Source organism: Haliaeetus albicilla, chromosome 18 (assembly GCF_947461875.1).
Source record: "Haliaeetus albicilla chromosome 18, bHalAlb1.1, whole genome shotgun sequence".
NCBI classification, from domain to species: Eukaryota; Metazoa; Chordata; class Aves; order Accipitriformes; family Accipitridae; genus Haliaeetus; species Haliaeetus albicilla.
Window position 1 is genome coordinate 19,583,744 of NC_091500.1, and position 13,336 is coordinate 19,597,079.

At 39.1% G+C, this 13,336-nt stretch overlaps 1 protein-coding gene across 4 annotated transcripts in view; it reads right to left on the reverse strand.

Annotated features, from left to right (window-relative positions):
- Window positions 1–19: 19 nt before the first annotated feature.
- COLEC11 (collectin subfamily member 11) overlaps window positions 20–13,336 on the reverse strand; it is a 48,236-nt gene continuing 34,919 nt past the window's right edge. For 3 of the 4 annotated variants that reach the window (XM_069805861.1, XM_069805860.1, XM_069805859.1), the window contains exons 4-7: window positions 4,809–4,880; window positions 4,030–4,083; window positions 2,563–2,658; window positions 20–2,406 (exon numbers count right to left, since the gene is read on the reverse strand). In XM_069805861.1, the coding sequence (XP_069661962.1) occupies window positions 1,997–2,406; window positions 2,563–2,658; window positions 4,030–4,083; window positions 4,809–4,880 (632 nt within the window). In that variant the 3' untranslated portion in view covers window positions 20–1,996. The remainder of the gene's footprint in view (window positions 2,407–2,562; window positions 2,659–4,029; window positions 4,084–4,808; window positions 4,881–13,336) is intronic. The other variant, XM_069805862.1, reaches the window with a different exon arrangement.

A 13,336-nucleotide genomic window follows, 5' to 3' on the forward strand; every position in this document is an offset into this window, starting at 1 on the left:
AGCTCTAGATATCTGTAACTCAGGTTTGGACTGGTTTAATATAGCTACAACGATTCTACAAAAGTATGTTGGGGATTTAAATGGTTTCTGAGGATTTCTATAGCAGGCAGGAAACAATCATGATATTCAAAAGGCGCTATTCTAACCAAACAAATTGCTCCACTGGAATTGTTAGCTCCCTGCAAATTCTGTAAAGAGTCTTTGAATATTAGCGTAGAACCATATTCACATTATTTAATAGATTTCAGTATATACTTGGAAGAACACCTAACATATAGGAATCATACCTACCTTTATTAGAAAGTAAAGCAATCAAAGGAGTGTTCATTTCTTAGAGTGATGCTCTGGACCTGGGCTGATATTCAAATACTATAGGAATTTGCTACTGGTCTTCAAAATTAATAGCAAACAATAATGGATTCAAATTCAGAGAGTAAATATAGCAAGCAAAATGGTTTCTTTTCTTAGGTATATAATGATAGCATCACATCAAATATTGTCAGACTCTGTGGATATGAACAGAATTGTATGGGCATTGATAGTTTATATACCACAGCACTGTAGAGTTGATATGAGTTGGTCTTGCCTTGCTGTAGGGAAATCTCTGGAACCACATGCCATATCCACTGTGGACATCCTGTAGACCAATCTCCCATAATGATCAGGTATGTATTTTGATTACTATGTTATACAAAGGATCATTTCTCCTTAAAAATAATCTTAAAACACTCTGCAAGGTATTCCTGAAAAAACACAGTCAGAGATTTTGCAGTCATCTTTCTATGCCTAACAGCAAGATAAGATGTCATGTAACTGGCTCCTATGAAGATCCAAACTAATTAATAATTTCCTTTGTGAAATTATGTTGTTGGTTTTTTTAAATATACACCACATTTTCCATCACATGCAATTGTAAATTTGGTACATAAATTATTTGCGAAAAATTACTTATTACTTCTATATACATAACCAGGAAAATTTTGGAAACTTTTGCTGCTTTTCAGTGGCTCATCTTTACAATCTGAGTAAACATGTAAGCCATTTCCCTACCAAAAGGAACTACTAGTGAAACCATTTTTACAAGATTTGTTGTATATTTATGAAGTCTGCCTTAGATTGTGGAGGGCTGATATTTTGTTTGTTTTGTAACAAGATGCACCAAGATCATCTTATACAAATGTGAAATGCGTTTACTTTAAGAAATTATTTGGGGCCTCAAACAGTTGATGCACTAAATCATTCTCAGGTAAAGAATGCAGAAAATCAAAATCCTACTTTTACCTTTAGCCAACCCCAAAACCAAAACACCCATCGGGCTGGGATCCCTCTTTCAGTACTAAATTATAAGAACTTTATCCTCCCTCAGCACTAAGACACAGTTTACTCAAGTGCCTCCTTGTCATACATCTGTGAACAGTTTAATAAAGAAAGATTACAAAATTGGTAGGATTCCTGATTTGTTGGTTTGCTTTGGCTGTTTTTTAAAAAAAAAAAGTTGTAACATCTTCACATCCAAAAAACTTACAGTAATATTTGTAATTACTACCTGGAGTATACAAAATGTTTGCCTTGTTGCTGAAACATCCCTATAGCACTACAAGCAATTAACATTTATAACTACAAATTTTGCTAAGATAAAAGAATATCAGAAATCTACTTCTTCAGAAATAATCATTCTAACAACTAGAGGCCAAATTCTGCCTTCCCTTACAGTCATGCAATCACATTTGTTAACTGTTGTGAGGGCAGAATTTAGCCCCAAACCACCTTTTTATCTAACTACATATATTTTCCTACAGAAAAAACAAGCTATGTCTTATCACTGCTCTTCCCTTCTGAAGGGTAAATACTGATATTTGAAATACCTAAATTGTATTTACAGCTGTACAACACTGATGCCACATACTTGCAAAATATCACTTGTACTCTATAAACATGGGGTAACTTGTACAATCGGCTTAAAAACTTTTCTTAAAAAAAGAAAGAGCAGACAAGCTTAGACATTTTCTTTGTCAAATTCACACACAAAATACATGGTAATATGACAAGCAACATCATTCCACCCTCCAGAAGCCACCATCTCCACACAGTCCTCCTCATCATAAGCATTGTTGGGCTCCCCACTGCGCCATTTGTTGAAGGTCTGCATGGGCGATCGGTCAGAATAGACAAAATTTCCCTCTTTCTCTAGGTCGTTAATCCCGATGAAAACTCTGGTGAGCCCGGCTTGGTTGATGTACGAAGCGATGAGATTGTTGGCAGTCTCATCCTTGGGCATGCTCAGGGTCCCTCCTCTTCCGTGGCAGTAGAGCTGGGCTTCCTTGTATCTCTTCTCTTCTTTCACCAGCAGATATATCTTATTATCTGTCTCACGCACACCAGCAACAGCTGCGGGGGAGGGCAGTGCTGAAAAGTGAGCACTCGCATTTCTATAAACCAAGTTACTGTACACCCCAAAATAGCTTCACAAATCAGATGCGGAACGGTGACACTCTCTACGAGCAATTACACCGGTAAAATGAAGCAACAAGAAAAGAAAATATTTATATAAAATTAACCTACCATTTTTTATGAATTTTAGTTCTGTTGTCAGCTGGGCCACTTGGATATCCATTTCACCGATAGCCTTCCTTAGCTGGCTGCACTCACAGGGGATGCCTGTGAAATGATACAAATACACCAAAATCAAAAAAGCTAGCTAATTTCAATAATTATCTAAACAATTTGTCCTGGTTTCAGGACAATATATGCAAATAACAGACAGAAACCTAGAGCCTTTGCCACCCTGCACCATCGTATGGTTCTCATGGGTGTCTGAGCTTATCCAGAGCAGCTCAGTTCACTTCCCATGAAGCTTCAGCCCTGCATCATTAGTGCTAACCTAAACACAGACAGATATTCCCTGGGGAAAAAAAAAAACAAAAAAAACCCCCAAAAACAGATTTTTTTTTTTTACTAAAAACATTTGTTAAAATTTCCCACTCTGAGTAAAATTATTCTCTTCAGTCTTCTCCAAAGAGCACTTTTTCCACAGCAAAAATCTGCACAGCACATTGCGCCTGCTCCTCACAAGGAACATAACACAGCAGATCCAAAAGGCTAATGTTCCAACCATGTAATGCACATAATTACCTGCAAAATGTAGTTCTGTACTTTTGAAAGTACAGAATTTATGGTACTTCTTCCAATAAAATAAGACAATAGAAAACCGTCTATTAACCCAAATTGATTTTGGTTTGACAAAGATAATCTGAATGAGAATACTAAAAGGATAATTGTTACATCTATGAGCTCAAATCTCAAAACGAGGATCAATTATGGTTTCCAGTTCTGTGTGTAATTATTCAAATCTGCATTTGACTACCCAATTACTCAGCTTAGGTTTCTTAAGTCAGTCTAAGCACAGGGTACTTACACTGCAAAACTGTGCTTGATGACTAGGTATATGGTACTCTGGCTCAAGAATTAGAGCGACAAAGTATGTTCTCATGAGAAAACTAATTGGTGCACCCCTAGTGCACCCTGCCAGGAAGAGAAAAATTGGGTAAAATCTGAATTTGCCACTTTTGTAAGGGTTACACTTCTTATGCCAGGCTTTCACCTTTTTCTCTGGATGATCTGTATTTCTGGTAATCTCCTGCTCCTATGACAATAATCCATGGAAGGGCAGGAACTTCCAACCTGCTCCTTTGTGTTGGCTGGGAGCCATAGTGGGATATGAAGAGATGTCCCTTTGCCCTGGTGATGAATGATACGGATGGTTGCACTTCAGTTCCTGCTAGTCTTCTGGAGTGATCACACCTCTGAGGAGTTCTGAGACATGTTTCAACAAATATACTACAAGTCCCGCAACTACTGCAGCGTCAATAATTTTAAGTAATTTGAAGATATTACAGTGAAATATTACAGTACCTATACAAATATTTAATTTTTCATTATTTCCCCCATATGTAAACAGACATGTATTTTTGGTGATGATGCATGCATCTTGTAAAATCCTTCACATATACAAGGTGTGTCATGGATTACCTGGGTCACCATTAGGACCTGGTGGTCCTATGTCACCATTATCTCCTTTTTCACCTAAAGACATGAAAAAGAATATAAATTTAAGGCAGCTTTTTTGGTCAACAGTTCATTTAGCACTTGTTGATTTTTTCTCTAGTAACATTCAAATGTGGAAAGTAGAAATATGCTCAAGCAAAAATAAAGATTTTTCTATCATAGTTGTTCCACAATAAAGGCCAGACAAAGCTATGAAATTTGAACACAAAGAATATGTATCGATATCCTTTTTTTGACATTCATGTACTTCACAGAAATTCAGATGCTGTAGAGGGAAAAGGGCTGGATATGCTACACTGGTGCCTAAATCTAGATTCATAATCTAGATGCTTGAGTAAACACTGGTTCAAATGACTTAACCAAAGTCACATAGGAAGCCTATAGGGGTAGGAAAGATTAGAATACAAGTCTTCTGGCTCTTAAAAGTCTGCCAAAATACAGTGCAACTTCCCATCTGCTTCTCTTAACTGTCCACACTTGTGTGATGGTGCACAAAGTTCTTTATTTAGCCTTAAACCAGGATTCTCACCCTGGTTTAAGGCTAAATATACTGCTGTCAGAGCAAAAGGTAACTGGCTGAGAGATGTCAGTCATGTGGCTGACTACAGTGTGAGAAACTCCCTGTTGTGGTAAACTCTAAGACTTGTTAACCATTTTTCAAGCCCTTAAACTTTTCTCAAACATAAATGATGACAGATTTTTCATCTGAAACACAAATGGAGAAACAATTGAAGTAAGCATACCTTTTGAACCAATAGGACCAATTTTTCCATGCCGTCCCATGCTGCCTTTCTGTCCTTTGTCCCCCATTTCTCCTATACATAACAGAAAGATGAAAGACACAAGGTAGCAATGTAGTCTGATTCATTCAGATTCTAGCATGCTTGCAACACATTTTTACAATGAGCAAAACCATGCTATATCCCCAATATTCATTGAACTCTAGAGTTCCAGCTCACTCCTTCTGAAGAACTTAGTATAACAACCTAGACAGTGATTTAATCTTTGCAAAGCAATTGACATTAATGAGGCATGCAGGTGTAAATGAAAACGGATCTTGGCTGAGAGCTGCTGGAAAAGCTTTTACAAACTTCTCTCAGATGATCATGCCATAATTATGTTGAAAATGAGGCGGGATTGCATTCAAACATGTATCAGTGGATTAAAACTATCATGGAGTTAAGAAGACTTAAAGGATCCAAGCACAACTGACAGTTTCATCTAATACAGTAGCTCCACGGTAACTGAGGGCTGAATTTGGGGTTAATGGCTTATTTATACAATATAAGCACTGTGGAAGCAGTCACATCTTCAATCTTTGCTCTTGCATTTGAACATCATATTACTGAAAAATTAAAATTAACAGAAATCTTACATAGACATATATACATATATACACAGACAGATGCACATTCATACAAAGTCTGACTAAAACCAGCAATTCCGAATGTTACTAATTTTAAAGACAGTTCTACAGAATACTTCAAAGTGCAGTTGTAGCAAAGGAGCTGCTAAAAAATCAGTTTCCTCAGCTGTGTTTTTACAAATAAAAGGCAACTATCCACCTCTTAAGTTCAACTGAAATAGTCAACAAATCTGCATGAACCAGCCACCGGCACCTATCTGTGCTTGTGAGGCATACCCAGAAATCTAATGTAAGACAGCTTGATTCACTTACTTTGTCTGACTTTGACCTTTTTTCTATTAGTTGTACTTTTCTGTGTGATGTAAAGTGAATATTAGAATGGCTTCAGGGGAAACAGAATTTGCACTGGAACAGGCAGTTTCTTCGCAAACACTGTCTTCACAAACCAAGCTGAAGCACTGTTATAATAAAATGGGTGCCACAGTCCAAGTATTGATGCCATTGATCTGACCTCCTCCAGAGCTCAAATAATAAAACAGATAAAACTTGCCTGTTACATCACATGGTTTTTCTGGATGGCATTCTCCAAACATTATGAAAAATAATTATCTCAATGGTGTGAATCTGAGAGAACTTCAGCTTATAATAGCAAAGCTTTATTCAACCCCATGTCTACAGAGCTCATCCGCAGGTTTAGGGGATCAGCAGCTGAAATTAATAAGCACTAGTCATCTAATAGAGTAAATACAGTAGGCTTACCACACTTAAACCAAGCCATTTATAGTCAATAAACTACATAGTCTAAGCTTGTGAGATTATTATTTCTAAATGACACTTTGGTTCTGGCATTGGTTTAGAGAGGATTCCCTGATTTGTTCTAGGCAGACTTTCTGAGACCTATGAAACGAGACCTATCATTTTGTTACACTCACTGGGTAGTGAATTTGGCAGAGTTTGCCTGATGCTGCAGTTCCTATGGCCTGAGGAGCCTCAGGAAATAATACTGCATCTCAGTGTACATAGGTGATACCCTTTCCTGGGTGCAACACCTGAGCAAATCAATGCTCTGCCATCAGATTTAGGCCTCTTCGTATCATGATTTCAAGGAGAAACGTGGTCTGGAGGCAGCACAGCTCTACAGCTACGTCATATGACATAGGTTTCCCACCGTACCTACCACACAGTATTAATGGAGAGCGGGTATGGAGGGACTACAGGGACGAGAAGCCAAATAAATGCCTTCTGAGGCTCCCATCCTGCAGAAACCCAAGACCGAGACTGCTTTAGGAAATATTGATGCAGTTGTTTCAATGATTGTTGAAAAGATCGTTTCTTTGCTCAAAGTAACAGCTGTAATGTGCTGCTCGGCTACAGAGGAGCAAGGAATAATTGAGACAAGTTAGGAGGAAAATCTACCACAGGGATCCAGCAACTGAACTTGTGTAAATTGTCATAACTCGGTCTCAGCTGTGGATCTATGACAACTGAAGATCTGTTGCCCTCTGTTGTTACTGCAACTGGACAGACAGTCACATATTTCCTCTGTATATTTTTTAAAAGCTGGATAATTTTATGACCTGTTTCATTATTACCTTTAACTTAAAAGTGTAATCAGTAACAACTTTCAGAGTATAAACTGATCACCACTGGGCTAAGAGATGTCCTCCATATTACTCCGTGAAGTCTCAAGCAACTGTCACTTGATGGCATGAGTCAGGAAGAAATAATTTCCTCTGAACTGAGAGAAGCTGAATGTGCATGGCTTGTTGGTCTAATTAATTACTGGCAAGTCCTACAGTAAATTATTTTCCTTTGTTTCCAACAAGGATCAAATTCACTCACTACTGGACATGGACTTAATTAGGAAATTTTACCAGAAACCAAAACTATTTTTCTATTATGCTATATATTCCTACTGGACGAATGGAAGTAATCCACTCAGCCAGCTGAAGATCTACTTTCTGGAATACAGCTTCACATTCAGAACAGATTCGCGGCTTGCCTTAAAGATGTAATCTGTTGGGCTGTGCAGGTTATAAAGGTACTAATGGTACCATTGGATATTTATCCAATATATATAGTATATTGAGAGGCTATTTCCTTGAAAATCTCTAAAGTATCAGCTTGTAATGAGTTTATCAAGTTGCTCTGAAAGTGACCTTTCTTACTTTGGATATTTATGAATTGGGATTACCCTAACAGATTGTCAGATGTTTGAATGCTTTCTCTTTTCAGGCTGCTACACCTGAAATTAAACAAACACATAGAACTAATGCATAAATAAAATACAATATATAAAATAACTTCACTTTCTTTCTCATAAATACTGCCCAGAAAATGAACTACTTCTCAGTAATAGCCAGTAGAAGCTACGTGATCTGCTCAGAAGTAAAAGTGTGTTATCTCAAACAATGAAGACATACATTAAGTCTCCTGTGCTCATTAAAAGAACTGTTTGGATTTGGTTTTCTCTTACAGTGACTAACCCCTGCTTCTACTCCAGGGGTTTGCTTATTCTGCCTCTTCTGCAGAATAAATCACAAGGTTTGAAGAGAGACCCATCTGCCTTGAGGGTTTCAAAAGTTTTAATACCTTTTGTAAAGTCTTTTTTAGTGGCCCTATGATTGCCAAAAATGCAGTCTAAAGAGTCTTAAAGAAATCAGGAAGTGAGAGCTCGAAATAAATGAGGACAATGAAAGAAATTAAGTCTCCATAGACCAAAAGTAGGAAATCTAACAGAAAGTTTGAATGGAGAATATAAAGTAAGTCATCTGTCATCGCTCAGATGAAGGTGGCATATATTGGAACCAATTATAGGAGACTTAAAGGATTTTGGAAGGAACTGAAGAGAAGGAAATTCTAAATGATCTTCTTGGTGGCCTTCTCAGGCCCACAAACAAGAGAAGAAATAAAATACCAGAGATGAATGGTGGGCTGTACAACCAGTGAAAAAATGAGGGCTTTGGCCCTGTGCAACACTATAAATGGGGGTCTTCATACAATAAGGCCAATCTTTTCAGATAGGAATAATCAGAACAGACAAGAAGATATAAAACTACTTAAAAAAAGAAAAAGTGACAAAAAGACAGATCTAGCAGAAACACAAATTCACCATGTTACAGACAAATTGAATTGAATCATGTCAAAGGGAAGACAGCAGTAGTTTACTTCCCAAACTTAAGGATTTGAAGATAAATCAGATAGAAATTCTTCATGATTTGACATAGTGGACATCATGGACATCTAACTAACAATGAAAGTAGAAGTGTACCAAACCAGAGCAAAGGCTTCTTGACTCTAGTGCCGTCTTTGACGGCAATCTGCAGAGGATACTTAGAAAAAGAATGCAAGATATAGACCAAGATTACAATGTCTTTCCCCCAGTGTCCCTCCTTAGTCTTGCAGCAGTCAGTATTCCCAATGCAAATATTTAGCCTGACTTGAATGAGAGCAGTATTTTTAAAGGATATAATGATGTTATGCTACGGTAGTAATCTACGTTCAGGACACTTAACTTTTTAAAACTACTTGCAACTGGAAATCAGAAAATTCTTAATACACTGATAGACTACAGTACTGCTTTATGCAAAATAATCTGAATTATCCACACCACTGAAGGTTAGTGATTGGCTAAGGAACAGTGGTTACAACACAGTTAGATCTTATAGGAACAAACAGTGGATAATCCTTGGTGGCATTTTATGTAGTTGGGCCAAATTAATTTCACCCAGCATTAGCGACCTGAAAGTTAAGTTTTTAGTCTAAGCTATTTCTCTAAGCTCCCTTGGTAGGCAATGGAGAAATAAACACTTCTCAGCAGTGATCCATCCCACTCATGTTAGACAGGTATCTTAATGACAAAGTGAAACTTTAAAAGCTTTGCATAACAAACGGGGTGCGGGGGGAAAGAGGAAGCTATTATCAATCCATACTGACTAGAAATCAGAAAGGCTAGAAAATTTGCGAAGGAAACTAAAGAAGGAAAAATCCAATCTATGAAGGCAGCAGCAAAGTTTAAAGGATTTTAAAGTACATTCAAAACAAAAGAAATGGAAATAGTATGGTCCATTCCTGAATGGGGGAGTTTATATTCAGATGCACACAAATACAAATAGCTGCCCTTATAAAACACATATCTTGCCAGAATTACCTTAACAACATAATACCAAGCTTGTTCAGACCAGTGGTCCCTCTAGCCCGAGACTTTGATTCCCACAGTGGCAGCAGAAGGTGCAATACAGGGAGATCACGCAACCCCAGCCACCATCTGCAGTCCATTGCAGATGGAGTTGCTGAATCAGTCCCCAGCAGTTTCAGTGAGCGACTCTTAGTTCAGGTATGATGGGATCTGGTGATTCTGTAATCTCAATCACATCCTCCTCAGACTACTCTGTACAGATGCAAGAGTCTCAATCTGTCCAGTTTCTCCTTATGAGGCAGCTCCTCCATCTTCTTCACATTTCTGGTGCCCCCCTCCAACCTCTCGTGCCCTTTGTGAGAGACAGAGGCCAGAACCACACTCATTACTTGAGACAGTGCATGTCAGGCTTTTATACAGAGCAACATCAGCTGCAAAAATAAGCTTCTTGTTTTGTCCTTGCTATCTTTTCTGATGATGGGGAGTGTTTTGTTGGCTTTGGGGCTGCTGCTAATGACTTCAGAGCAGTTCTTGAGTTTTAACTGACAGTTACGGGTTTTGGTATCTTGTAAATATGGATTAAATTATGCAACCCTGATGTCCCTAGGCAATATATTTATTTACGCTGAAGCCCATCTGCCATCTTTTTGTCCACTCAGTTTAGCATGGGTTTTCTCAAAATCCTATTGAGTTCAGGTGGAACTGAAAGATGGTTTTGAACCAGATAACCACTTTGTGAATCCACAACTGTCAATGTCAGGACTTTTATATGGAATCCTGCTTGCAGCACTCCTTAGCGAGCAATAAATTCATGTAAAAGTTGACTCAGAAATGTAAAGGATTGATTGATTACATATTAATGAGCAATCAGTAATACTAAAATATAAATTAAGATATTATTACCTCTCTTTAGAATTTGATTATACAAATGACTGAGCACTCTGGCTCCAATCCAGTTAAATTAATGAGTCTTCTCTCCTACTTAAGAGGCTATGCCAGTACAAGTAAACTAAATGCCTGGGACTGTTCCCTGGCAATGAGAACCAGGTGGCCAAGAATGGCACACTCCACGATATTAAATTGTCTTACTTTTCAAGCCAGGATAATCACTTGCAAGCTGCTCATTGTGTTAGCTCTCAAAACGTGCCCAAGAATTGCCTGGGAAAGTGTTAGCTGGCAAAAGCCAAAAATCACTGTGTTAACACTGCAAAGGTAGAGACAGTTGAGCTCCAAGCCTAAGAATAGCATGTGACTCTGCTTCACATACCATTATATTAAAGTGAAGTACAACGTATAAAGGCTGAAATTAAAATACTAAAATAAAATATTCTCAAATGGTTATGGCTCTAAGAAAATTAAAATGTCTCGAAGAACACACCTTTAATGTGCTGTTCCTTTGATTATGCATTCCAACAGTAAATTCACCCTCTCCTCCTTATTTTGATTTTCATAAGCAGAATCCATGCTACTCTGAGAATATTCCCAGTATTGTATTGTTATTGAAATATCTGTGTGGAATTTGTATACATGCAAGTTATGGCCTCACAGATTGGATCATGACTTAGTTAAATAATTGAGTTCACTCCTAACATGGGAGTGCACAGTACAGCAATCAGTGCAAGTGGGGAAAGTTACATCTATTAACTTTACACCCCAAAACTTGCACTGCAGTGCACGTTACTTTCATCTGAATCAGCCATTGTACTTGATCCACTGCTCTACGCTTTACATAAGGCCAATACAGTTTTATATTCTGCTGACATGCTATGCATCATAATTGACCTATACAATTAATTAAAAGCAATGAGGAAAGTAAGTGGAATTTAACCTTAGTCAGTGCCCAAAGACATCAGGATGTCTGATGTCACCCTGAAACATCAGGACAGTCAGAACCAGATTTATTTCAGGTGAGCACCAGAAGGTTTTAATGTTTATCAGTTTCTGATCTACCAAAATCTGAAAATATCATGAGGAAAGGATATGATAAAAACATTTTCAGCACTTTCTAATCTTGAGATGTTCATTTCAGGTCAAATATACCATAAGAAAACCATTTATTTTATAAGTTATTTATTCACTGATTATTATATACTTAAGGAGTTCAAAGAAACTAAGCACATTTTCTTAGGATGAACTTGCTTTAGAAATGAAACGAAGAAAGGGGAAAGAAAAAAAAAAGATTACTGTGATTCTGATCATGTCAATTAACACCAAATGTAGAAGACTTTACAAATGTTGCAGAAGAATTACAGTTTCTCCCTCATGTACTCAATTACTCAAATAGCAGAAAAATACAATGAAATTTAGCAGTTTCCACCAACAGGAGCCAAATATTAGCCCAAAAGGACAATTATCAGGCTTCAATAGAAATACAGGGGGTCAAACACATGTCAGCACAGTGACTGCAGTTTAACAGGCTACTGCACAGAAACAGGGCTGCTGTGATCATCCAGGTGTGCTCTTAGAAAGGGGCAAATGCAAAGCGAGGCAACAATTTTGTCCATCTTTTATTATCCATTAAGCTATGTGTTAAGTACCTGGATCATGGCCAAACAGCCAATGCCCCCCTCCCTGCACCGACACACATAGAAGGGAGTGGGGGTAATAATGCGGAAGAATGGAAGCTTGCAATGGCAAGGACCAGCAGGAGGAAAAGACTTCCCCCAAAGCCTGAGGTGCCCTTGCAGAACCACTTCACTGCTCTGCAGACTGAAGAGGAAAGACCCGTCACATCAGGGCAGACACTGGAGCTGAGTGAGGCAGCCCAATCTGCTCCCCATATAACAAGCAGTGCAAATAAGAAAAGGCGATGGGTGACAGTAGTAGGTGACTCTTCTGAGAGGTATGGAGGCACCCATCTGCCGACCCGACGCACTCTCTAGAGAGGTGTGCTGCTTACCAAGGACTCGTGTCAGGGGTGTCACCGAGAGACTACCAAGCCTTGTACAGTTCACCGACCGTTATCCACTGATGTTGTTTCACGTGGCCACCAGTGATACAGCCAGGAGCAGTCTGAAGAGTATCAAGAAAGATTACTAGGAGCCCTGGGAGTGGTGCTAAGGGACTCTGGAGCACAGGTAGTTTTTTCATCAATCCTCCCGGTCAAAGGGAAAGAGTTTGAAAGTGCCAGTCAAATCTGGTGAATCAGCCAATGGTTACAGGATTGGTGCCACAGCCAGGGGTTTGGCGACTTAGACCATGGGACTCGCTTTGAGAAACATGGTCTGCTAGGGGCTGATGGGGTCCATCTGCCAGAGCATCTTCCGCCATAGGCTTGCCAAGCTGGTGAAGAGGGCTCTAAACTAAAGTTGCCAGGGGAGAGGAACCTCAGTCCATCCCACTCCTACCAGTTTGATGCCAGTGCCAGCAATAGATGCCCAGAGCCTGGAGGGGGATCACAGGTCAGCAGGAGAGCACCTGAAGAGCAGCACAAAGGAATGCCAGCCAGTAAGTCAGCTTCATCAGGGGCCCAACTTAAATGCCTCTATGCAAACACATGTAGCATGGGGAATAACCAAGAGGAGTTAGAGACATGCGCACGCCTGCAGGGCTATGGTCTTATTGGCACCACAAAGACTTGGTGGGATGGCTCCTATGACGAGTGTTGGAATGGAAGGACACAGGCTCTTTAGGAAGGACAGGCAGGGGAGAGGGAGAGGGGCGGTCACCTTCTATGTCGATGACCAGCTGGAGTGCATGGAGCTCCACCTGGGGATGGATGAGGAGCCGACCAAGAGCTTATGGGTCAGGATCAAAGGGAGGGCTAG